The 26026-nt window shown below is 42.6% G+C and overlaps 3 protein-coding genes across 3 annotated transcripts; all 3 read right to left on the minus strand.

Annotated features, from left to right (window-relative positions):
* Positions 1–13461: 13461 nt before the first annotated feature.
* On the minus strand, positions 13462–14070 carry LOC140038817 (uncharacterized). Its single transcript, XM_072084209.1, has one exon. The coding sequence runs from the start codon at positions 14068–14070 to the stop codon at positions 13462–13464; it is 609 nt and encodes a 202-aa protein (XP_071940310.1).
* Positions 14071–18214: 4144 nt separating this feature from the next.
* LOC140038819 (uncharacterized) lies at positions 18215–20674 on the minus strand. Its single transcript, XM_072084220.1, has 3 exons — positions 20152–20674; positions 19390–19766; positions 18215–19183 (listed from the first exon to the last, which is right to left on the minus strand). Exons 1-3 carry the CDS (start codon positions 20672–20674, stop codon positions 18215–18217), a joined length of 1869 nt encoding a protein of 622 aa, XP_071940321.1.
* A 33-nt stretch (positions 20675–20707) lies between these two features.
* Positions 20708–22918, minus strand: LOC113737603 (uncharacterized). The gene has a single exon (XM_027264807.2). It carries the CDS (start codon positions 22916–22918, stop codon positions 20708–20710), a length of 2211 nt encoding a protein of 736 aa, XP_027120608.2.
* Positions 22919–26026: the final 3108 nt, after the last annotated feature.

The raw sequence follows: 26026 nt of genomic DNA on the forward strand, positions 1-26026 counted from the left end.
AATTTCTCATGGCTTTAAAATATACAAAATGATATTTCATATTTTGAACTAAATTGTAAACTAACAGAATTTGTTAAATTTAATGAAATTCGGTAAACTTAACGAAAAATTTAACGGAATCCGGTAAAGTTAACAGTAAACTTAACGGAATTCGGTAAGTTTAACAGGCGAAATCGTCATTTGCATTAAATTTAACGAATTCTGTTAGTTTACAATTTAGTTCAAAACATAAGGTGTCGGTTTGTATGTTTTGAAACCATATTGAGCTTTTCTATATATTAGGTATACCACAGGGATTTTTTTATTTTTTACCCAAAAGAAATAGTTTAAGAGACCTGCCCCAAATTGACGTCGGACAAATGTATTATATAATTGGGAAAGAACTTAGCACTCCCACATTTTTGCTAATACATATAGAAATGGCCTAAACATATCCCCCGCCTCCGCCCCCTCACCTGCGTCTAGGAGTGGCAATCGGGTTGGGTTTGGGTTGGCGGGTCGAGTTAAGGCCTAAATATAACAAAGAACCTGCTGACCCGAACCTGATCCGCCAACCCGAAACGGGTCAGGGTACCTGACACGAATCCGAAAATTTCGGGTTGGCGGGTTGACAGGTCGACTCGAAATGACCCGAAATTTAATTTTAATTTATTAATTTATCACTGTAATTTCTAATAAAATCAATTTTTCACAAAATTAATTACATCATCAAGTAATAAAAATTTAAATAAATAATTTCAAACCAAATCTAAAATAAATTAAACACCATAAAAGTGTTTTATCCCAAACCAAATATAAAATAAATTAAAACAGTATAAAAGTAAAAAATAACATAATATATTATTTGTCCAAATATAATAATTTTAACTTCACACAAGTTAAATAAATTCATTTAGAATTAAGTAATTAATGCCTTTGGAAAAAAAGAATGATTTAGTTTAGTTAGATAAAATAATTTTTATGTTTATTAAATTAGTTTTAATTCGTAAACGGGTCACATCGGGTCATATCAGGCCACCACGGGTTGACCCGAAATTGACCTGTTTTATTTTCGGATTCATCGGGTTCGACTCGATTCTGACCCGAACTCCCGAAATCTCAACCCAAACCCATTAATTTCGTGTTAGGTTCGTGTCGTGTTTTCGGGTCGTGTCAGGAATTGCCACCCCTACCTGCGTCCCCACCCCATCCTGTTCCACCCTATCTATGGTTACAAACGAATTGAGTCGATTCGAATTTTGATCTAATCGAGTCAAGTTTTGACTTAATTTTATCAAATTCGAATTCGAGTCTTGGTTTAATTATTTTATCTTTATAAAATGAATAAAATAAATGTTTTTCTTAATAAATAATTAAAAATTCAGATATATATGTAGTTTTACTATTAATATATATATATATATATATACATTTTCGAACTCACGACTCGGCTCTTGAGCTAACGAACTTAATATTTTGAAACCTTGAATCCGATATTGATCGAACTTAAGCTTGAACTTTGACTCGAACAGCTTGCAAGCGGCTCGATTTATTTGCAACCCTAATCCGGTCCCACTTTTCCAATAGATGCCTATGAGGGATAAAGTTTATAATTAATAAAAATATATAATTAATAATAAATATATAATAGAATAAATATATAATTAGTAAAAATGATAATTAATAATTTAGTATAAATATATTAGTATAATTAATCAATAATTTGTATTAATATAAATATATAATTATTAGTATAATTAATAATATTAATTATATTACATATGCATAATTCGATATTTATAACTAATACTATTAAATATGTTATGTATATAGTTAATATATATGTGTGTGTGTGTGTGTGTATTATTATTTTATTTAATCGAGGGACGGGGTAGGGGATGAGGCGAGGGTATAGTCCCCCATCTCCAGCCCCGTTTTTAACGGGGGGAGCATTTTATCCCTCATCGTGCCTCATCGCCAGCCCCATTAATTTTCCAAGTGTACTCGTTCCAATTGTCATCCCTAAATACAAAACCATGAATTGTTTCAAGTCAACTTCTTTGTCATATTATTCCGAATTGTTTAATTAAACTCTTGGCCCTTCAAATTTTTGAATCTAATCTCACAGCAGCATGAAAACACCAGCACTGGCTAGCCCTTGTTCTTAATTGGCCAAGCTAAATTGATCCACCGGCTGAGGTCGCACCCTCGTCCTGGAACTCTTCTCCTGTTACATAATAACTTTTTTATTGTCCACACTTTAATTTATTTTATTGGCTGCCGACGGTTTTGTCTTCTTTCTCATCGATCTGATTGAACTGTGCCCGACATCTTTTTGTAGCATTCGAGACACCTTTTGAATAATATTTCGAGATAAGGAGGTTTTTGATAATTTCACTGAACTCTCTCAAGATTTAAAAAATTACATCTATCTCTCTTGATTTGATAATTTTAATAATAAAACCTTAAAATAATATTGACTTAGACAAATTTTTAAATAAATACCTAAAAATGCCCTTGTGTAATGAGATTTAATTTATTTCTCTATACAATTATAAGATTATCTAATATAATTATGAGGAAAAAGTATCAAAATTTTCATGTCCATACCTACTATTTGATAAACAACTATAATAATAATTTTATCACTATGATAAGATACTTTTGATGGTATTTGCTTATGGATTTAGATTTATAAGATAGAAAAGAAAATGTTGAAATAATTCAATTAGAATTTATGAATTTTTCAAGTAGTGGAATTATCATAATTTAGTAATATTTTTGGGTCATTCTTTTTTATTTATTGTTAATGTTAATGCCAAAAAATGGAAAACCAAGATTAGCAAAAATATTGAATTGCATATAAAGTTAACTCATTAAAAAAAATCACTAATTTGACATTTAGTTAAAATAAAAACTAGACATAATTGTGGTAGTACTATAATTTTATTGGCAAAAAATTTTTAAAAAAAGGAATAAGATGGTAAAGAATGAAAAAAATAATTTTTAAAGTCATTCTAAGTATAAACATATCAAAAAAGGGAATTTCATTAAAATATTTAAGGGCAGTATTGTCATTTCAAATAATAAAGGAGATATATGTAATTTTTAAAATTTTAAGAAAACTAAATGAAATTGTCAAAAATCTCAAAGGAGGTTTTTGAAATTATGCCTTGTATTTCATTAGGTCATGTGCTCGTAGTCCATCAAATGGGTCTGAGCTGAAGCCAGCCAATGCTGCTGCGTCCGTGTCCTTTTGTCTTGTTTTGAGAAAGTTTTGCACCGTTGAACCATCTCTGGATCTTTCAACGTGTTCTTTTAAAAATCATTTATGAAGAAGCGCTGAGCTTCCCCGGACCGAGCTGATCGGATGAGCTCGGCGTGCTGATGGATGAACTGGTTCCAAGCCTGCAAGACAAACAAGAATGAACTAGCAAAGGGGGCTCGGGGGTTGTCCCCGAGGGCACTCCGACGGTCAAGTTAGTTTTCCGGTGAGTCAAGTTCACGGGAGTAAACAGTCGAGAGTCGTTCGCCAATAGTGAGCATACCTTTTTTCCTAGGTGTGAGTTACCTTTCATACCTGCTAAGGGAGTCCGACCTCCGTGCGTTCCGAGACCTGCCCAGAATAATCCATATCCCGCACTCAGGGGGATTTCCCCCGACCTTTGCGGGATGGCCCCCAAGTCCTTCTGGAGCCCTAGTGGTGGTGCGGCCCAGGGCGGCTACTAGAGGCCTGAGGTCGAGGCCCAACTCGGTCACACTTGGGCTTCCACGTGTCCCGACCCAAAATGGGGCCTCTGCACTAACCCCCTAAATTAGGTAGGGCTGTCAGGCAGACTTAATCTACCCCTGCCAGGTGGGAGGCCAGCGCCGCGCACTGCTCTGCCCTTCCGGTACAGTGCGGTTTGCAGACAAACCGCGCCCACGTCCTTTCAGTTGTCGCGTCTCTTCGGTTCCCGTACCATCATTAATGCGTTCACATGGGACGGTTCGATTTTAAGCAACCGTTTTCCCCCCATTTTTTCCCCTATAAATAGGGGTCACCAGATTTCCATCCGCTCCATTTGCCACTTTCTCTTCCCTTTGTGCATTTGCATTTCCATTTTCCAGCAACTTCCGGTTTCCCGTGCCCAGATTCCGGCGATTCTTCCATCCCCCCCTGCTTTGATCATCAGTAAGTCCCTTTGCGATTCCTTTTTCTTTTTCCCTCCTTTCACAGTGTCTCTTCCCCCTTCTGCCACCTCCTGCTTTTTATGTCGGGTTATTCCGACGTTACTTCCACCGCGTCCCAGAGTCCGGCCAGCCATAGAGCCACCAGAATCTTCATTTCTTCTTCATCCTCGTCCTCATCTTCGCCTTCACCTTCTCCTCCTCCTCCTTCTTCCTCTTCTGCTTCTAACCTGGACCTGCTTGACCCCATAGACATTATGAGTTCTTTTTCCGACCGTTCTCCTTCTGCCCATTCCCCTTCAGTCCGGGAGCTAGAGGAGGCGGCCGAGCTCGATGCCTACCTCGAGCGACGGGCCGGCTCCACCCCTTCCCCCAGGTCCCCCCATGACTCCCCTGGCGGGGCCCAGGGAGGAGCTGGAGAGAATAGGGACTCCTCCGAGAGGACCCTTGGCCCTAAGCAGGGGGATGATCCCGAATTTAGATACGGCTACCCCGACCACGAGGAGGTCACCATCTCGCCCGAGGCGGTGGCCGAGCTTGTCAGGTCCTACTCTATCCCCCCGGCCTTCGAGCCAAGGGCTGCCGGGCCCGACGACCGAGCCAGCCGATCTCCCCCCGGTTTCGTAACCGTCTACAAGGAGCAGCTGATCGGGGGGTTCCGCCTACCGATCCCTTCGGCCCTGGCCGAGATCCTGAACTATTGGGGGCTCAGGATCACCCAGGTCCACCCTAATTCGATCAGGATCATCATAGGATTTCTGATCTATTGCAAACTCTGCTCCATTCCTTACTCTCTCTCCCTCTTCCGAGCTGCTTTCATCCTCAAGGCAACCCTTACAGGATGGTATTACTTCTCCCGCTGGACCGGGAACCAAGGTCCGGGGGACAAGGGCTGTCAGGACTTGTTCCATAAATTTCCCTCTTCCATCAAGAACTGGAAAGGGGACTTCTTTTTTGTCAAATCCACCGGTTTTGACGCCACCGTGTGGAAGGTCGGGGAGGTCAAGACTGACCCCTACCCGGAGGACCTGGCCTCTGAAACCCTCATCCAACTGTTGAGCTCTAAGGTAAAGCTCTTTGCCACCAAGTTCTCCAGCAAGCAGATCTCTGCGGCCGGGCTGATAGGGACGTTGTCCGTGTCCCCTGGCGAGGTGGTGGCCTCCCCTATCGACCTCGACGCCTGTAACGCTGACCCTGACCCTGTAGTTCATTGCATTTGCATACATGTATATTTTCTTACCGTCCTGTTTTGGCTGATCCAGATATATTTTTTGCAGTGAGGAGGCTTTCCAAGATGCTAGGCGCACCCACTGAGGAGGCTACCCCCACTCCCCAGCCAAAAACTGCCAAGGAGGCCCCTGGGGCGGCCTCGACCCCCGGGGGGCGGCCTAACTCCCCAGAAGGAAGCACTGGACACCTCCTCCCCCTCCAAGAAGGCCGCCAACAACAAGAAGAAGGTGGCCGGGCAGAAGAAAGGGCGAACGGACGAGCCCTCCCAGCCCGGGAAGAAGCTCGCACTGGTCCCAACTCAGCCTCCTCCCCTCACGCTGACATCAGGGGGGCCAGTCCACCTGGGCGTTGGCTCCGCTGAGGAGCATGCTCGGGAGTCGTCTCCCCCGAGTTTGTGGCATTTTCGCCACATAGCCCCCCTGAAACCAGGCCAAGCCCCCACCATGCACGACCCCCGCAGCTTCTGTCCGTCCTGGGGGCTTTCCATCAACAACCGAGCCCAGTTTCCCGAGGTTGCTCGCGAGTTGATCACGGGCGCGGTCCTCCCACGCGACAAGAGGTGGATGGAGCTGGCCAACCCTCCCGAGCTCCTGGACGCGTATTACACCGCCCAGGCTCAAGTAAGTCTTCTAACCTTTGGGCCAGTCGCGCCTCTGTGTTCTGCTCGGGTGGCGTGACGTGCTGACGTGCTTTCTCCCCTCCTCAGGCCAACGCCGCTGGGGTTGCCCTGGTGACTCGCTTCTCCGAGCTGTCTCCCGACTTGGAGAAAATGCGCAAGCAGAATCGGGAGACGGAGCAGAGGCTTGCCCAGGCCCTTAAGGAGGCGGACTCCCTTAAGGCCAAACTGGGCAAGGCCGAGAAAGAACTGGAAACAGCTCAGGTCCAACTCGCCTCCACTAGGTCGGAGCTCGACCAGGAGAAGGCTGGTGTGGCCAAGCTGAGGGAGGACCGTGCCATCGAGCTCTCCGGCACCGTCAGCCGGGAGCGAAAGAAGACTGTTCGGGAGTTCATCTCCTCCGAACAGTTCGCCCAGGACGTTGCCCTTCTCAACGGGCCCATCCTCCAGGTCGGCTTCACGCGAGCCCTGGATAGGGTCAAGGAGCTCGGCCTGCCTGGTTTCGATTTGGCTGTTTTCAAGGAGTACAACCCTAAAGCCGAGGAGAAGGTAGACTGGCTCTTCGACGGGTATTGCAAGGGGCATGCCCTGAAGGAGCTGGCGGGCAGGAAGGATGTAGGAGTCGCTCTGGTGGAGATCCCCCTGGAGGAGGGCGAGGCTTCTGGCAGAGCTCCCGGGAAGGAGCCGGTAGCTTAGGGCGGCGACCACTCCAGAAACCCTTTCCATCTTCTTATAAGGATGTGACCATGCCCCGGTTGAAGATACTCTTGAAAGTCCATCTGAGATGGGAAGGCTCCTCTACTTCTGGGTTCAAGGCCTCCACAGCTGCCCTCCTGAACAGCCTTCACCATACGCCTCTCAGCATGCTTAAGGTGTACCTCCAGCCCCTACTCCAGGCGGGTCACCAGCACGAGGGTGTCTTTCTTTTGTAGCTCGGTAGGCTTTGTAATATATAGGCTTTGAATGCATATACGAAATTCGAAGGAAATTTCCTTGCAACTTTTTCCTGCACCCCACTGCAACAACCAAAGCCAGGCGCCGACCTCTTAGGTCGAGCACCAAATGCATACCCCCGTTAATGTAACAACTAAATCATTAGAGGCAACCAGATTGTCGAAACCCTGTGCCGACCTCCCGAGTCGAGCACCACGCCGTCCTACCAAGGCAACGTGCCAGCCTCTTGGGGCTGAACACCAAACCTTAAGGATTTTTCCCGCCGACCTCCTGGGTCGAGCGTCTGACTTTGAAGGTGTTCGTGCCGACCTCCTGGGTCGAGCGTCGAACCTTGAATCCCATCAGACCCAGAATAGTCCACTCCATGCCGACCTCTCGTGGCCGAGCGTCGAGATCTCAGATTCCCAAGCTTTAACCCTTGCCGACCTCTTGGGGTCGAGCATCCATCTGGAAGTTTTAATCAGTGCCGATCTCTTGGGGTCGAGCATCGTACTTCGCAATGGCGTCCGCCGACCTCTCGAGGCCGAGCGTGGAATTTTCAGAATCCTTCAAAGTTTTCCAGTCGTGCCGACCTCCTGGGGTCGAGTACTCCCGCACTCTTAAAGGCATCCCACATCCATTACTAACCCTTAACCCCCCACTAGGACATTTAGTGGGGGAACGCTAAGTGTGCTAGTGTAAGAATCAAACTTAAAAGGCAAGCAAGTACAAATGAAATTAAAACTTGAAAGTCGAGCATTTATTGAATGATGAAATTGAAATTCGGATTCCAAAGAACAGACAACCGAATATCCTGGTCTAACCTATGCTACAAACAGTCGCAGATTGGAGAAGTGCCAAGTGCGGGGTACCTTTGATCCATCTATTTTCGCGAGCTTGCAGTAGCCAGCTCGACTCGCCTCAAGGACCTTGTATGGGCCTTCACAGTTCGGGTTGAGCTTGTTGGAGCCATGAGCTCGGCTGATCGAGTTCTTCCTTAGGACAAGGTCTCCCGGCTGGTACTGTATGGTCCTCACTCTGGCGTTTTGATAGCGGGCGAGCTGACTTTTGTACTTAGCCATCCGTACCGCCGCTTCCTCACGCTTAGCCTCCAGCATGTCCAAGTTGCACCTCAGCTCTTCCTCGTTGGATGACGCAACGAAGTTCTGTGTCCGGGGCGAGGGGAGACCAATTTCCGCGGGTACCACCGCCTCTACTCCGTAAGTCAGAAAGAACGGGGTCTCGTGGGTGGCCGTCTTGGGCGTAATGCGGTAAGCCCAGAGGACACTGGGGAGTTCATCCAACCAGTTAGACTGGGCCAGTTCCAGCCTAGTTTTCAGTCTTTGGAGGATGGTTCGCTTGGCATTTTCCACCTGACCGTTGGCCTGGGGATGGCCGACCGATGTAAAGTGCTGACTGATCCCGAACTCGGCACACCAGCTCTTGAAGGGGTTATCTGCGAATTGGCGACCGTTGTCTGATATTAAGACATGCGGAATCCCGAAGTGGCAGACTATGTTCCTCCAGAAGAACTTCTGAATTGCCCTCCCAGAGATAGAGACCAGGGGCTCTGCTTCCATCCACTTCGTGAAATAGTCTATGGCCACCATGAGGTGCTCATATCTTTCCGGGGCTCGGGGGAAAGGACCCAGAAGGTCTATCCCCCATTGAGCGAAGGGCCAGGGACTGTGGATGGGGATCTGTCGCGCCCCACTTTTTGAATGGTGTGAGTGTGGAAGTAGTGTGTGGTATGTGTATGTGAACGTGTGTGAAAGTAAAAAAAAAGCCGTGGGATTGTGAATGCGGCGGTTTGGCCAAACAAAGGGTTTTAGATAAAAACGGAGTCGCCATTTGGTATAGAGTTAGGGTGTACCAAGTCACCCAAAAAGTGATTTTTTGGAAAGAAAAGTAAAAACCCTTTTTAAAGAATTTTTTAGGTCTACGTAACTAAAGAAAAGGGATCGGGGGTCACATTTGATAAGGGAGAAGGCAAAGGCAAAGCCTAAGGCACTCCCTTACCCTAGTCAAAGTTAGTTGCATGACTTAGCCCCACTTTTCCTAATTCTTCTACCCAAAATATGCATTGCATGTTGGATGTAACTAATGGATATGAAAAAAATGCAATCCTAAATTTAAAATGTCTCTTATGAGGATTTTTGGTCCCAACCACATGAATTGTGATGGCCAGTAAGGAAAGCCCTCATAGAGGTCATGAATAATGCAAATGAAGACTCAAGTATGAGTGTAAGTGTGCAAATGTAAGAAAAGTGCATGTGTGCAAATGTAAAAAAAGTGCATGTGTGCCAATTGAGAAAATGAAAGTGTTTGTGTGCAAGTGGATGAAAATATGGTAGTAGATACATATAAGTGCAATTTGGTGCAATTTGTGAGGTAAAAAATAAATAAAAGAAAAAGAATGTGCAAACATGGCATGTGAATTGCGAAAAATATAAGTAGTGAGAAAATGTGGATAAAAAAAGTGAGGAGGTGATATGATAGAAATGAAAGTGTATGAACCTAGAGGAATGCATCAAGTCGGGTACGGGAATGACTCCTAACTTCACGACTTTAATTTTCCCTTTGATTAGAAGGAAGGACTAGCGTGCTAAGGCTATTTTGTAGCCACACTCGCTCGTTTCCCTTATCGAAAAGGGACTCTCAAGCAAATGTACCCTATAACTAGCATGAGGATGCAAAGACCTAAGATGAAGGGGTAAGGATTGGAGGAGCACGCCAAATGCTAAAAAACTAAGAAAAATGCATGGAATGTAGTGAAACATACAAAAAATGCACTAGCGAGAGGGACGGGCCTAATGGATCTAGCATTGGACTAGCCCTTCACTAAATGCTTTATCACAAGCGTTGGACTTGTGAGGATCAAAAGGGAGGACTATGACTAGCATTGGACTAGCCATGGTATACGCATTCATCCATCACATTCATCTATGACTATAGAAAGCAAGTAGACATGCCAATCACCTATAAACACATAGCACATAACACTTAGCATGCTCGACTAGATGCAAGAGCCTAATAAAGCAAATTAACACGTAGCAACAAAAGCAAGCAATCAAGCTAATGAACCTATTACATTTGCTAACTAAAACAAAAGGGGAAGGGGAAAAATGGACAAAATTGCTCTCCAAGCCCTATCTATTACAAGCCAAGAGGTGTACACATACCCCATAAAAGAATAACTTAATAAAAGCAAAAGTAAATGAAATAAGTGAGAGGAATTAAAGAAAGGCAAGGAAAGCAAAGTAGACATGCAATTCTCACTTAGCACGTTGGATCACATAGGAGAGAGACAAAAAAAAAGGATAAAAGAAATTATACCTCCCCGTTTATGATGTTAGTAAAGTAAACACGACTTAACTTGGGCTAAAGTCACCAAAGAAAGGGATAACTTGGGCTAAAAACCATCAAAACAAAGAATGAATGCACCAATTTAGTGGTAAAATGTAAATAAGCCAATTTGAATCCACAAAATCATCGAATCCTTCTTCAATTACAACTTAAAAATGATCGAATAATGCATAATTTCCAAGCAAAACTGAATCATTGATCAAATTTCTCAAATAGCAAAATGACTAAAGACCCAATAGCAACCATTAATCAATCAACCAAGGCCAATTGAAACATTTTAGGAACTTTAAAGGTCCAAGAGCAAGAAAAGGTCAAGTAATGGCTCAAATTACAATTATTCTAAGACCTATTTGCAAGAAATTAGAACCTAATTGGGTCTTTGTAGCATTGCTGCAAAATGACAGGGACCAAATTGATTAGTTTTTCCAATTTTCTCGGTCATAGTGGCATAAGGGGAAACTTGAGGGGTTAAAATGCAAATTGCGAAACCTTTTGCATGCATGCAACGAAAGAAGCATTCATCTGCAATTTTTCAACCATGTTTCCGGCAATTCTTGTGTTCATTCTAATGCCATCTTTCCATCCAAACCAAGCTAATATTTTTAACCCAACATCAAAGCCTCGATTCCAAAACAATGAATTCACAAAAATCAACGTCCAAAACAAACCAAGAGAGAAAAAGAGACGCGTAGGAATGGGAGCATGCGATTTTTCTGAAAAATTTACTGCTGTTGCTTCCTTGAACAGCAATACATCAGTTTTTTTTTTTTTTTTTTTACAAAACACGCTCAGGCCATCTAAAAATGATGAAATGTGCGCTGCATATTGAACAAAAAGAAAACAACAAGCAATGGACAAACACAGCATCCGAAATATGCATTTGTCTCTACCTCACTACAAGTGCAACCATAAGAAAAAAAAAACAGCAAAAGCAACGTGAGGACTTGCGGCAAGCTGATATTCATTTCCAGCAAGCATCGAATTATGATTCAAGTGTTTCAGACCCCAAACATACAAACCCAACACTTCTTATCCAATTCCTCTTTCCAACATAAGATCAAACAGCAAATTGGATGACCGAAACTTTGGTTGTGGGCTGTTACAGGACGAAAGCAAAGCAGCAAAACATGACAAAGAAATGCAGCTTTTTGGCCCTAAATATACAGCCTGGCTCGAAGATTTTTCAGACAAAAATCATAGTTTGAAACCAAACAACAAGGTACCACTCTTCGACACCCAAACAAGTAACGAAAGACAAACATTTTCCTGAAGTTTTCATGCACATGTTGCGAGAAAAACTACTGCAACAGAAAGAAAAAACACTTGCTGTAATTTTCTCATTTCAACTGAGACCCACGGACATGAATCAAAGCAAACCAAAACAAACACAAGTGCAAAGACCTCAGGACCATGTTGTTAACATCGATCAAATGCTATTGTTTATCCTAAATGCAGTCTTCATAGCATATATTGTTCATGTTATCTCAGATAAGCAACAAACAATAGCAAGAAAGTCTAACCAACTACCACTTCAACGACCCAAAAGAAAAGAAAAGGACCCTTCCAAGCTGCTGCAACATGCCAAGAGACTTCAGCTTGTTGCAGCAGATTTTTAGGCACAATTCTTAAGCACAAAACATTCTAGAAACAGGCGAAAAGACTCATAAAAAATCCTTACTAGTTTTGAACATAGAATTCTTTGACTTAAACACAAAATCAGAAAGGATGCGCATACAAAGCTAGGAAATAAAAATTCTGCAACTTTCTCGTGCATCCAAAATTTGTTTGTGCAAAGTGAAACCTATCCAAACGCTATGCATTAACTTATTTCCATCAGATTCATAAGTTCACACAGATAAAAAAAAAACAGCAGAGATGCTAGGGAAGGGACTTGTGATGAACGTTCATGATATACCACACCTGGGTTTCTGTCTCTCAAAACCCAGCCCAAGCTAAAAGATTCTAAGCACAAAAACAAGCAAAGCTGCAAACTTTCTGCAATTTTTGTTCGGCCAAAACACAATCATACAGTAAAATTCAAATGAGACCTACTGATTCATCACATAGACTCCAAACATCACAACTTTATCAGCAAAGAACCATCAACTAATCACAGAAGCAAAGACAGAAGCAAATAACAATAAAGAAAACAGATTTCTACCATAAAAGATAAGGATTTTACCTTAAATACGAAATGAAGCGTGGGATGACTAAAAAAAAGGCCGAGATGGTTTCTGCCGGATCTTCAAAGGAACGTCAACGGAACAACGATGATAAGGATCTGTCACCTTCTTGCAACCCCAAACTCTTTTCCACCTCACCCGTAACTTCTTTTCCCAGCCGCCAAGCTTTTTCCTTTCGGCCAAAGGTTTTGAACTGCCTACCTCTCGCTCTCTCCCTTTCGGTCTCTTTCTAAACCTCAAATTCTGGTTTTCCTTCTATCTCAGACCCACTCTCAAAGCTTGCTTGCTTTTTTTTTTTTTTGCTCACTTGACTGCAACTCTGAGCTTTTCTTTTCCTCTTTTTCCTCTCTCAGCCGCCACAAAACCTCCCTTGGTTTCCCTTTTTTTTTTCTCCTAAAAATCCAGTCGTCCCTTTTATATCAGGCTCCCCACCCTAAAACCTCATCTTGATGGTTCATAAACAGCTTCAGGTCACCGTTTCTCTCTCAGCCATTGGATTAGCCACAACTTCTGAATTGTTTTCTTGGCTTGCCGATGAAAGCCAGGTGTAACAGTACTAACATGATCGAAGGGAGCTAAAAGAAACAAGGAAAATAGCCGAAAATATGCAGCTGCAAACCTGCGACTTTATTTTCTGTTGATACGATATCAAGGAGAAGCAGCGAGTGTGCCCAGCGTTTTTTTTTATTATTTTTTTTATGCTAAAAAGTCTTATAAATAAAATAAAATAAAATAAAATAAAATAAATAACTAAAAGAGTAAAAATGAATACAAAATAAAAATGATAAATAATAATAATCTAAAAAAAAAACTAAAGTGCTATACAAATTCTAAAAGTCTAAGAACTAGAAATTATGGAATTAAGAGAATTATTACTAAAAATAGAAACAAAGTTAGGATAAAAATTATTTTAAAATTTGGTGTCTACAGGATCATTTCTCGAGCTGGCTGGTGGCGCAGTGGGACGTGCACCTGGCGAGCTCGTCATTTCTGTACCAGTTCTGCGGCATCTTGGAAGATGGAGGGCCAATAGTAGTCCAAGAGAAGGCACTTTTTGGCCAATACCCGAGACCCCACATGTGCCGCACATATCCCTTCATGGATTTCGCGAAGGACGTAGTCACTTTCCTCGGGAGTCACGCACTTTAGCCAGGGCGATAAGTATGACCTCCTGTAGAGGGTTCCCCCAGAGTAGGCGTACTTGGCAGTTCTGAACTGGATCCGGCGAGTCTCGGTTTTGTTCTCAGGGAGGGCACTCGAGCTGAGGAAGTTTACTAGGAGGGTCATCCAAGTGGCCGAGCTGTCTATAGCCAGGATGTGGACATGGTTGATACTTTTCTGCTTGACCACCTCTACCAAAACTTCCTTGTTCAGGTGCGCAAACGAGGAGGATGCCAGCTTTGACAGGGCGTCTGCACGCATGTTTTGCGATCTTGGCACCCGCTCGATTTCAAAGGTATCAAACAGGGCTATTGCCTCCTGCACCTTAGCCAGATATTTCTTCATGACCTCCTCCTTGGCCTCGTATTCCCCGCGACCTTGGAGGACGACGAGCTGAGAGTCGCTCCGGACTTTGATCGCGGCTATACCCATCTGGTGGGCTATCCGCAACCCCGTCAATAGGGCCTCATACTCAGCCTCGAAGGGAGCTAAAAGAAACAAGGAAAATAGCTGAAAATATGCGGCTGCAAACCTGCGACTTTATTTTCTGTTGATACGATATCAAGGAGAAGCAGCGAGTGTGCCCAGCGTTTTTTTTTTATTATTTTTTTTATGCTAAAAAGTCTTATAAATAAAATAAAATAAAATAAAACAAATAACTAAAAGAGTAAAAATGAATACAAAATAAAAATGATAAATAATAATAATCTAAAAAAAACTAAAGTGCTATACAAATTATAAAAGTCTAAGAACTAGAAATTATGGAATTAAGAGAATTATTACTAAAAATAGAAACAAAGTTAGGATAAAAATTATTTTAAAATTTGGTGTCTACAGTTTGCCCCTCTTTGTCTGAGTTTTGGAAAAATTTGAGACAAAGAAGTGGACACCAAATACTTACCTGCATTACTAAACATGAGAAGGTCAGTGGGATAAATACCCGAGCCTGCTTTCCCTGTTGGTTAGTGGGACGAATACCCGAGCCTGCTTTCGATCGGTCACTTGGATCAATAGTTGGTCAGTGTGATCAACACCCGAGCCTGCCTTCGATCGGTCATTTGGTTCAATAATTGGTCAGTGGGATCAACACCCGAGCCTGCTTTCGATCGGTCACTTGGTCAGTGGGATCAACACCCAAGCCTGTCTTCGATCGGTCATTTGGTCAGTAATTGGTCAGTAATATCAACACCCGAACTTGCCTTCGATCGGTCATTTGGTCAGTAATTGGTCAGTGGGATCAACACCCGAGCCTGCCTTCGATCGGTCGCTTGGATCAATAATTGGTCAGTGGGATCAACACCCGAACCTGCCTTTGATTGGTTAATTTTGTGCAAGATTTTCGTAGAGTTTCAGAAGGAGAGACAAACGATTTCTTCTAAGAATTGTCCCAGTGTAATGCGATTGACCTATCGGACCTGCAAGAAAAGAAATAAGGATAGATAACACCGCCACCATTCGATCAGCCCCTTTCTTCAAGAGATGTGTAAACATGAGTATTTCGGACTTCTTTGGTGACGTAGTGAGTACTCCAACCTTGCCCTGCGAACAATATCAAACTTCTATAATTTCTTGCACTTAAACCAGCATATCATTGAGTATCCATTTATCTTCGATAACTTATAGGGATTGCCATTGATAAAAACAAAAGAGACTAACGGGACCATGAAGCACATAAAAATACTCTAATTGCATATGATGACGATAATTCTAGTAATGTAAATACAGTCATCCCTTTTATTGAAAAAGTCATTTTCAAATAAGCTTATATACTCAAATTTAAAAGCTTGTGTTAGATAAATCGAACGTTTTGAATTCTCGAACTGAATGCCACTTTTGACCCTTTGGATATCAATCTTCGGAAGTTCAATGCTTGACAAACAGAACCACAATGTGAGGAGAAATTTCAATGAACTAAGTCACCAGCCCTTCGGATCCAAACTCACTTTTCCTTATGAAACCCTACCTCAGCGCCCTTTCGAATTTTCACTAAGGTTGCCCCTGCCCATTTTGTGTTTTGTTGTTTGTTGTTGTTTTTTCTTTTCTTTTTTTTTTTCTTTTTTTTCTAAGGTGCCCTTGCGGGTTTTCACCAAACAAATCTTGTCCATCGCCCATATTAATCCAGAAATGTATTTTAAGAAATAATGGCATCAGTATAACAATCCTTCCCTTGCAAAAAAGGGGAGGTGTTTTTGACATCATGTGCCACTTGATTAGAAATTGTCCTAAAAAGGCCATATAACGAACAGAAATCAGGACTTTAGGCTTTTGTAATGGGGTTAGGCGGGGCGTTCAGAAAAGTTAAGGCTTGAAAGCGGATTCTAACCGTGGTTTAAATAATCTGAGATCGCATTGTTGCACCAAACCTATCTTAGAGTGAAATCAAAACTTGCCCCAGTTTTATCCCTAATTGAGGCTCTCTTTTCTTTCATTTTCCTCTCCCCCTTTTCTTTTTGGCTTTCTGCCATTCTTTTTGAAACTCTCAAAATTTTGTCAAAGTTTATGCTTAACCGAGGTTCTTTTCCTTTCATCTTTCATTTACATTTTTACCTTTTTGAAACCCCTCCCCTTTTTCTTAACTTTTCAACTCAAAACCTACCCCAGTGTGGGGTTTACGATTCTCAGTGGTTGCCAAACGAAATGATTTACTCTGAAGGCTCAAAAGGGAGTAACTAAGGATAGAATACTTAATTGGAAAGGAAGAAGGCCTGACTTTTCATTCCATTCGCTACATTGACCCTAAAAGGAAAATTCCATGTATCATATGAAAAATTTCTTACACATGTCCGAATTAATTGGTTGAGGGAACACTTGCCCATCCATTTCTGCAAGAATGAGTGCTCCTCCGGGCAAAACTTTCTGGACAATAAAAGGGCCTTGCCAATTTGGTGCAAATTTCCCCTTAGCTTCCTCTTGTATTGGCAAAATGTGTTTCAGCACTTTATCTCCTTCTGCGAATATCCGTGGTCTGACCTACTTATTGTAAGCACGGGCTACCTTTTTTTGATAGCATTGATCATGACAAATGGCATTTAATCTCTTTTCATCAATTAAGGATAACTACTCATGACGTTGTTTAATCCAATCAGCCTCATCTAGCTTGGCCTCCATTAAAATGCGCAATGAAGGGATTTCGATCTCAGCTGGCAGCACTGCTTCCATCCCATACATAAGGTTGTAGGGAGTTGTCCCAGTAGAGGTCCGTATAGTAGTTCTATATGCTATTAATGCATAAGAGAGCTTCTCGTGCCAATCACGGTGTTTTTCAATCATTTTTCGAATTATCTTCTTCAAGTTCTTATTTGCGGGCTCCACAGCTCCATTCATCTGTGGTCTATAAATAGAGGAGTTCCGATGCCTGACTTTGAACTGTTCACACAATCTATCTACCATATCATTGTTAAGATTCTTGGCATTGTCAGTGATTAATGTCTCTGATACTCCAAAACGACAAATGATGTGCTTCCTTAGAAAGTCCGTCACCACCTTTTTAGTCACATGCTTATAAGATTCAGTTTCAACCCACTTGGTGAAGTACTCAATTGCCACCAGAATAAACCGATGCCCATTTGAAGCGGGAGGGTCAATGGCTCCGATTACATCCATACCCCACATCGAACATGGCCAGGGAGCAGTCATACTGTGTAATTCTGTAGGGGGAGTGCGCATAACATCTCCATGCAATTGACACTTGATGCATTCCTAACGAAAACTACACAATCATGCTCCATAGTAAGTCAAAAATATCCGGTCCTCATGATCTTTCTTGCTAATAAATGGCCATTCATATGTGATCCACATACTCCACTATGTACTTCTTTCATCAGGTATTCTGCTTCATCTTCATCAACACACCTTAAAAGGCCCAAATCTGACGTCCTTTTGTATACCACCTCTCCGTTTAGGAAAAATTTGGAGGATAATCTGCGCAAGAAACTTTTAGCAGTTGTATCTGCCCCTGGGGGATAGAACCCTGTTTTGAGAAATTTCTTGATATCGTTGTACCAGGGACGGCCATTGGAAGACTTTTCCACAACTAGGTAGTGAGCCGGTTTTTCTTGTAGATGAATCTGAATAGGTTCAATTACCAACTCATCTGGATGTTGAATCATTGAAGATAAAGTGGCCAAAGCATCGGCAAAGACATTTCGGACACGAGGAATGTGCCGAAACTCCAAACTCCTAAACTTATTTGCTAAATCCAGTAAGCTGCAATGATAAGGCAAGATCTTTGAATCCCGTGTGATCCACTCCTTGAGAGTCTGATGTACAAGCAAATCTGAATCGCTGAACACTAGTAAATCCTTAATCTCCATTTCTAACGCCATCTTTAACCAAAAAATGCACGCTTCATATTCGGCCATATTGTTAGTACAGAAAAATCGGAGTTTGGCCGAACCAGGGTAATGCTTTCCTTCAGGCGAAACTAGAACAACTCCAATACCAGCCCCGAAGGAATTTGATGCTCCGTCAAAGAACATCCTCCACTCCGGGCATTGATCATTCATATCTTCTGCTATACCCACGAACAGGGCCTCTTCATCCGGAAAATAAGTGTGAAGCGGTTGATAATCATCTCTCAGCGGATTTTCAGCCAAATGATCGGCCACAGCCTAGCCCTTGATAGCCTTCTGCGTGGTAAAAAAATATCAAACTCCGAAAGAATCATCTGCCATTTTGCCATACGTCCTGTCGGCATAGGCTTTCCCAACAGATATTTCAAAGGGTCGGAGCGGGAAATGAGGTAAGTAGTATGACTGAGCAAGTAATGCCTCAACTTTTGTGCGGCCCAAGCTAAAGCGCAGCAACTCCTCTCCAGAAAAAAATAGCTGGCTTCATACGCAGTGAACTTCTTACTGAGGTAATAGATGGCTTGCTCCCTTTTCCCCGATTCGTCGTGTTGTCCCAATACACACCCCATAGCTTCGTCCAACATCGATAGGTACATGATCAAAGGTCGTCCCGGTTTGGGTGGCACTAAAACTGGAGGATGCAATAAATAGTCCTTGATCTTATCAAACGCCTGCTGGCATTCTCCACTCCAACGCAACGGTACATTTTTCTTCAATAATTTGAACAAAGGCTCACACGTATGGGTCAACTGAGCAATGAACCTCCCGATGAAGTTAATCCTTCCTAAAAAACTCTTCACGTTCTTTTGCGTTCTTGGCACTGGCATCTCACGAATGGCCTTAATCTTTGCCGGATCTATCTCAATACCCTTCTTACTGACAATGAATCCCAATAACTTTCCGGCAGGGGCCCCAAATGCACACTTTGTAGGGTTTAACTTCAAATCATATCTTCTCAATCTTTCGAATAACCTTTTCAAATCAATCAGATGATCCTCCGCTCTCATGGATTTGATAATGATGTCGTCCACGTAAACCTCCATCTCCTTATGAATCATATCATGGAACAGGGTGGTCATGGTCCTTTGGTAGGTGGCTCCGGCATTTTTCAATCCAAATGGTATTATCCGGTAGCAAAATGTTCCCCATGGCGTAATAAAAGCTGTTTTCTCTCTATCTTCCTCTGCCATTAAGATCTGGTGATACCCAGCAAAACAGTCAGCAAATGATTCAATCTCATGCCCTGCGGTATTGTCTAGAAGAATATGAATGTTTGGCAACGGAAAATCATCTTTCGGGCTGGCTTTATTAAGATCCCTGTAATCGACACAGACTCGCACTTCTCCACTTTTTTTTTTGGAACAGGTACAGGGTTTGAAAGCCAAATGGGATAATGAGACACCATAATGATTCTAGCATTGAGCTGCTTCTCGATTTGCTCCTTAATTTTGAGGCTCATGTCTGGCTTAAACTTGCGAGGTTTTTGTTTCACTGGTGGAAAATTCGGATCGGTTGGCAATCGATGGACCATTATATCTGTTGAAATCCCAGGCATATCATTATAGGACCAGGCAAACACATCTTGAAACATAGTCAAAAACTCAATCATTTCTTTTCTCTGTTTCTTATTCAAGTGAATGCTAATTTTTATCTCCTTAACCTCAGTCTCAGTGCCAAGATTAACAACTTCTGTTTCTTCTAAGTTCGGTTTGGATTTCTCCTCATACTGTTCAAAATCCTTTAACAAAGACTCAGATTCTTCCTCGTTATCGCTCTCGTCTTGAATTTCAGATTCCAAAATTTCAAAGTCGTGAGGGATATCGAGATCGCAATCATCAAAATTCAGAATAGTGATATCCAAAGGGTCAATGTGTTTTATTTTTGGCCATCTGAAAAAGAATAAAATAAGTACAATAGTAAGTAAGTTAAAACCATTTGGACCATAAACACTGTGCATTTCATTGAAATTCAAAGTAAAGGATAACATCATGACATGCTACTTAACAAGAAATTTAACGCAAGACTTGCATTGGAAAACATTTGATTGAAAACTATTTACAAACATTGAAAGACAAAAGATAAGTAGTATAAATGATTTGTCTCATGTCGACCAAAGGCAATCCCCTAATTTATCGAAATTCCCTGCAGGAGGGAAGAAGATCACTGGTCCAGTTCTTCACTGCTTCAATAGGCACCTCTGGAAATCCTGGGTCCTCCAACGGCTCCCCCTCAGAAATAACCCCCACAAATAGCTCAGATAATCCAACCTCCACTTCCTCGATCGGGTCTACTTCAGATCTGATCACCTCTGATGGGTAAGGAAAAGTACAGTATAATGGTGGGATATTCATGATAAGCTGTCTCCCTTCCTTCTCTGCCCTCCTACGATTCATCATTTCTTTCTTGTCCTTGCCAGTAGGTTGAAACCCTAATCCGAAGGTATCCTTTTTTTCTTGAAGTTCTATTGGCTTCAAAACCCCTTGTAGGTGACGCCCAAGGCCCTTGCCTACTTCATAACCTCCTCGAATCAGCTCTTTGGCCATCATAACGCTGGCTTGAGGTAAATTCACTTCCACTGCCGCCTTGTCCTTGGACGCCCTTCCCACCGAAACAATGTCAGCTACATGGTGAAGGGAAACTAGAGCTTTTCTATCGCCATCATCTTCCGATGCAGGATTGATGAGCATAGTGCAATCTTCCTCAGCAAATATCGTAACCAACTAGCCATTCACCACAAATTTCAACATTTGATGGAGTGAAGAAGGTATGGCGCCTGAAGTATGAATCCAAGGTCGTCCGAGAAGAACATTATAAACACTCGAGAAGTCCATGACTTGGCACGTAACTTGAAATTGGGCAGGTCCGATTTCCAGCACCAAATCCACTTCCCCCATTGATTCCCTTTTCGCGCCATCAAATCCCCTCACCACAATGGCAGATGGCCGAAGTTTAGCTTTCTGAAATCCCAACTTAACCAAAGTGTTCCAAGAACAAATATTAAGAGCAGACCCATTGTCTATCAAAATCCTTGGTAATAACTTCCCATTACAACGGACTGAGATATACAATGCTTTATTGTGTCCAATCCCATCTGAAGTCAAATCTTCATCAGAAAAAGAAATTTGATTTGAAGCCATAACATGTTCAACTACATGAATGAATTTATCCACAGGAATATTCTTAGGCACTTGAGCCTTAGTTAGGACCTTGAGTAAAGCTTCTCGATGAAGTTTCGAGGTCAGAAGCAAATTCAATATAGAAATTTGAGCGGGCAATTTGTCCAATTGCTCGACCACCTTATACTCACTTTTCTTCAACATCTTAAGGAAATTGAAAGCCTCTTCATCAGTCACAATTGGTCTTGTCGGAACAACATTTTCTTTTGCTTTTGAGGGCTCATCAACTGCGGGTTCCCCTATGATTCTTTCAGATCTAGTAATGGCGTCCACTTCCCTTCTGGGCACCTTTTCCCCTCCAATTAATAGCGTGGGTTCGCTATAATTCCACGGGACCTCTTGTAGATTAAGAATAGGAGGCTGCTCAGGCAATTCAAGTACCACAAGCTCCGAAGGCTCACATTCCAAAGGCACCATTTCCAGAATAAACGGATCGGTATTTTTCCTGACTTTATAGGCCTGCTCCTCTAGTATGAATGGTTCTCCGATGACTCCCATTATCTCGGTTTCGTCTACAATGAATTGTGCAGGTTCCTCAATCTCTTCATTAATAGTAATAACTCCCACGGTGTCTTTGTGTGTTGGAAGAGGATTTTTGCTAACATTTGGACCTTGTTCCTCCCTCCTCCTCAGGACTATGTCTTCGGACTCAATCATGTCTTGAATTTTATACTTAAGCGCCCAGCAATTGGCAGTTGAATGTCCAGGGGCTCCCGAATGATAAGCACAAAATGACTGCGAATCATAACCAATGGAAAATCCTTTGGAGTAGGTCTTAGGGGGTACCGTACCAATCTTCCCAGCAGCTTTCAATTGCTCATATAACTGGTCAACAGGCCGACCTAAATTGGTAAAGGTCCGGTATGGGGTTGGACTTTGGGTGTCACTGGCCTGTTGGTATTGGTAATTTGGGTTAGGGGGTGGCATGGGTCTTGGATTGAAAGGAGGGCGCGGTCTAATTTGGAAGTTTGGTGGGAAAATATGAAATGGCGTTGACGGTGTGTTTGGGTAATTTGGTCGAGGACGGGGGTGGTTGATTGTGGTATTGTAGACAGGTCGAGGGCGTGGTTGGTATAGGTAATGAGGTGAGTAGGTGGGATTTCGTTGGTATGTAGCTCGGGAAGAAAAACCTTGGTTCCAAACAAAGGAAGTTTCCTCATCTTTCTTCTTAAACTGAAACTTTTTACTGATGCTGTTTTGGCTTTGCATAGCCTCTAATTGCGACTTTAAGGCTGAAACATTAACAATCTTGCCTGCCCTTATAAACTCATCATACTCTTCCAATTTGTTGACAATCTCAGCAAAGGAACACCCAGTCATACGGAAAATCTCTTCAAAGTAGGGTGGGTCATGAGCTTTAATGAACGTGCGAACAATTTCATTTTCGGTCATGGGAGGCTCCACCCTAGCAGCCAGCTTCCTCCATCTTTTCGCATACGTCTTATGGTCCTCCGATGGTTTCCTCTTGGTTCCCTCCAACGCGGTCCTCGTCGGAGCAAGCTCGCAATTATATTCATACTGCCTCACAAAAGCAGTCGATAAATCCATCCAAGATCTCATATCCTCAGGCTTCAAATTGGCGTACCAATCTAAAGCGTCACCTTCCAGACTCTCGAGAAATAAGCGCACAGGCAGGTTCTCATCATCTATTGGTCTCCCCAGCTTGTTTGCAAACATCCGAAGGTGGGTCTTGGGATTGCCAGTTCCGTCATACTTGGTAAACTTAGGTGCTTTGAAACCCACCGGCAATTGCATATCCGGAAACAGGCACAGCTCATTGTAGTCTAGACCTCCTTGCTTGCTCAAACCTTGGATTTTCCTTATAAATTTCTCAAACTTATCCAATCTCTTTAGTAAATTCTTGTCCACGGGCACGGATGACCCCCCCAGCTTCAGCTTTCCCTTGAACGGCGGTATCTAGGGTGAATGGTTCAGCGGTGGAGTAATAATGTGGTCCTTGTGATTCGAAAGGCATGCTCATAGTAATGGACAGATAATTCTGGGAAATTTGGACATGAGGAGGATTAGTTTGGATGTGAGGTGCATATGTAGGTGGTGGGCCATGAATGGGATAAGTAAAGGTTTCTTCGGGTGGATTCATAACCTGTGAAGTAACAGAGGTTTGAGCATAAGGCAAGAGTATAGGTTCAGATTGGCCAGGGGGTAAGGGTTCATGTTGCTGTTCACCGCTAGCACCACCTGTGACCAATTGGTCGATCACGCGCCATTGGGCCATCATCTCAACGCTTAGCTCATTAAATTGGTTTAGGACTTCGCTCAGTTGAGCTCCCAGATTTGCCAAGTCAGTTGTTGATGTCGTTGCGGGCCTATCAGATGGTTCTGGGTGGGTACTCATGTTTACACTATCTCTTGAAACTCGACTACGCGATTGGGTGATAATGGAGCTTTTTCGAGAAGCTATTTTGAAATTTTACCTGAAAACACGAAATGGCTCGCTTTTAGATTTAGCCCTGGCTTAGTTTTTCAACAAAAACAAAACAAAAAAAAAAAGAAAAAGACAAGAGTTAGTAGATGTTCCAAAAATTCGGATGCATGTCCTATCGGGGGGCCCTTTTTGTGCCAAGGGTAGGCCTAGCATGATGCAACACCTTCGAAATGGGACCCGTAACACAAACCTGTTTTTGACAATAATTCCAAATGAGTGCAAAAGAAAAATCGCTTTCATTGATAAACTTGCCAATATTTACATCATGTCACGAAGACGATTCCGTACAAGATTGCCAAAACTTCTGAACCTATCTAATACAGAGTCCTTTGTTTCCCTAACATATGGAATTCTGACACGTTCAGCTTAGTCATATAATTCTCCGCATTTCCTTTTCAGCTCTTGACGCTTTTCTCGCTCATTTTCATACAATTGCTTGTTTTGTTCCGCCATCCCTTTGTATGCTTCGACGGACTTACTTAATTGCAGAATTTCCTTATCCTTTGCTTCGATAATGGCTTTCAACCTTTCCACCTCCTCAGTTGGCTCATCTTGTGTTTCTTGTATGACGGACCTTCTCACCCAGTCTTCGTATTGCGGAGTGGTCAATCCCCTTTGTTTGAGTTCCGGAATGTACTTGACGCGTTCGTCGTCGGACAACGTTTCCCAGACCTCATTAATAGGGGTCTTCATCGGAATTTCTTTCGGACATATCCCTTTGTCGAAAATGATGATAAATGTAGTCAGATCAACTGCAGGCGGCACATCTTGGACTCGCCCTAATTGTCGGAGAAACCTCCTCGGATTGTATGCCATGATACCCTGAGTACCCAATAAAGGAACAAACTCGGATGCCTTGGTGCGAAGAACAGGTTTGATACAATTGGTCCAATCCAATACCCATCTAACATTTTGATTGGTCACATTCGTCAAGAAGTCCACAAACTCGGATGCATTACACGGCAAATTACCGCTATTAATCCTCTTGTGATGTGTGATTACCCAGTTATATCCGGACATTGGTAGACTCTCGAGAATAGATGGTCGTCTCATGAAGTGCTCCATCCCCCATACATGTAAGATTAAATTTGAGCCACAAAAGAACTTTCCCCCTCTCTGACAGGTAGTGCAAGCTACGAAGATATCGGCCAAAATAATTGGAACAATAGAACACTGTTTATCTTTTATTCCTAGAAACAAGTCATACAAGATTTTAGTGAGTTTAAAGGCTATCTTTTTGTCTTTCCTAGGGAAAAAATAGGTTCCAGCCATAACCAATTCATACACCCAAACTCTCTTTCGTTCCCATATTTCCTTGGAAGTAAACGAAAAATCTCCCCGGTGCCTTTCAAAACCATCCCTTAATACGAATCGATCAAATAAGAACTTTACCTCTATATTTTGGTCCGACCCTTGAATTGCTGATTCCTTTAATCCGGTGAAACGACAAAATTCGACCTTGTTAGACACTAGTGGAAATATCACGGCAGTTCCCTGAATTGGCAAATTAAGAAATCCGGCGACCTCCTCAATTGTTATGGTCATTTCCTTTTTCCCAAGTCTAAAGGCGGAACAAGTGGAATCCCACAAATGCACCAAGGTCTCTACCAAATAGCCATCGGACTTAATATCCTTGAAATCCCCAACGGGTCCTAATCGAGCGGCTACTTGGTTGATTTCACTAGGTGAAAGGAATGTGGGCCACCTTTGTACCTCCGACGGTACTACCAACATCTGTTGGACTTGGCGAGGACTTTCCATCTAGGAACAAAAACCGGTGTCAAATACCTTACCTACGGGTCCCACTTCTCTGGTTAAACATGAATTTAAACGTGCAATTCCCAAGATAGGATTAAATACCCACGGGAATATAGGGTTGGCTTATCCCTAATGTGGGATTCCCTAAATGGCATTTCCTTTCTATGGTTTATGCGTGATGCCAGTTTATTAAAGCAGTAAAATATGCAATTTGAAATGAAACATGACCTAAATGACCTTTCATTTGCCAGGGTAAGCCTAAAATGATATGACACTATTAATTTATGAACGAAATATACCAAAACTTCTTAAACGTGCAATATCCTATCTACACGGGTAGGCTTCTAAAAGAAGGTCATGCCAGACCTCTTATTTGCTAGGGTTTGTGAATGCAATGGGGACACAAAACCAAGAAAAGTTAGTTCAGTCAGATAAATACACATAACACATTGTAGCAACGAAATCAACACAAAGAAATAAAGCAATAAAAAGGAGAAAGGGGTTGGACCCCTCCCCTCGTGAATAGTGTCCCTAATAGGGTAAGGCAGACGCTATCCTAGGTAAAACTATCATGGATGCATGAGGTTAGGGCTCACTAATGCATCTAGACTCGATAGGTTTTAGGTCCCTGAGCCTTCAGACTTAGAAACCAAAGGTCA

This window comes from Coffea arabica, chromosome 1c (assembly GCF_036785885.1).
Source record: "Coffea arabica cultivar ET-39 chromosome 1c, Coffea Arabica ET-39 HiFi, whole genome shotgun sequence".
NCBI lineage: Eukaryota > Viridiplantae > Streptophyta > Magnoliopsida > Gentianales > Rubiaceae > Coffea > Coffea arabica.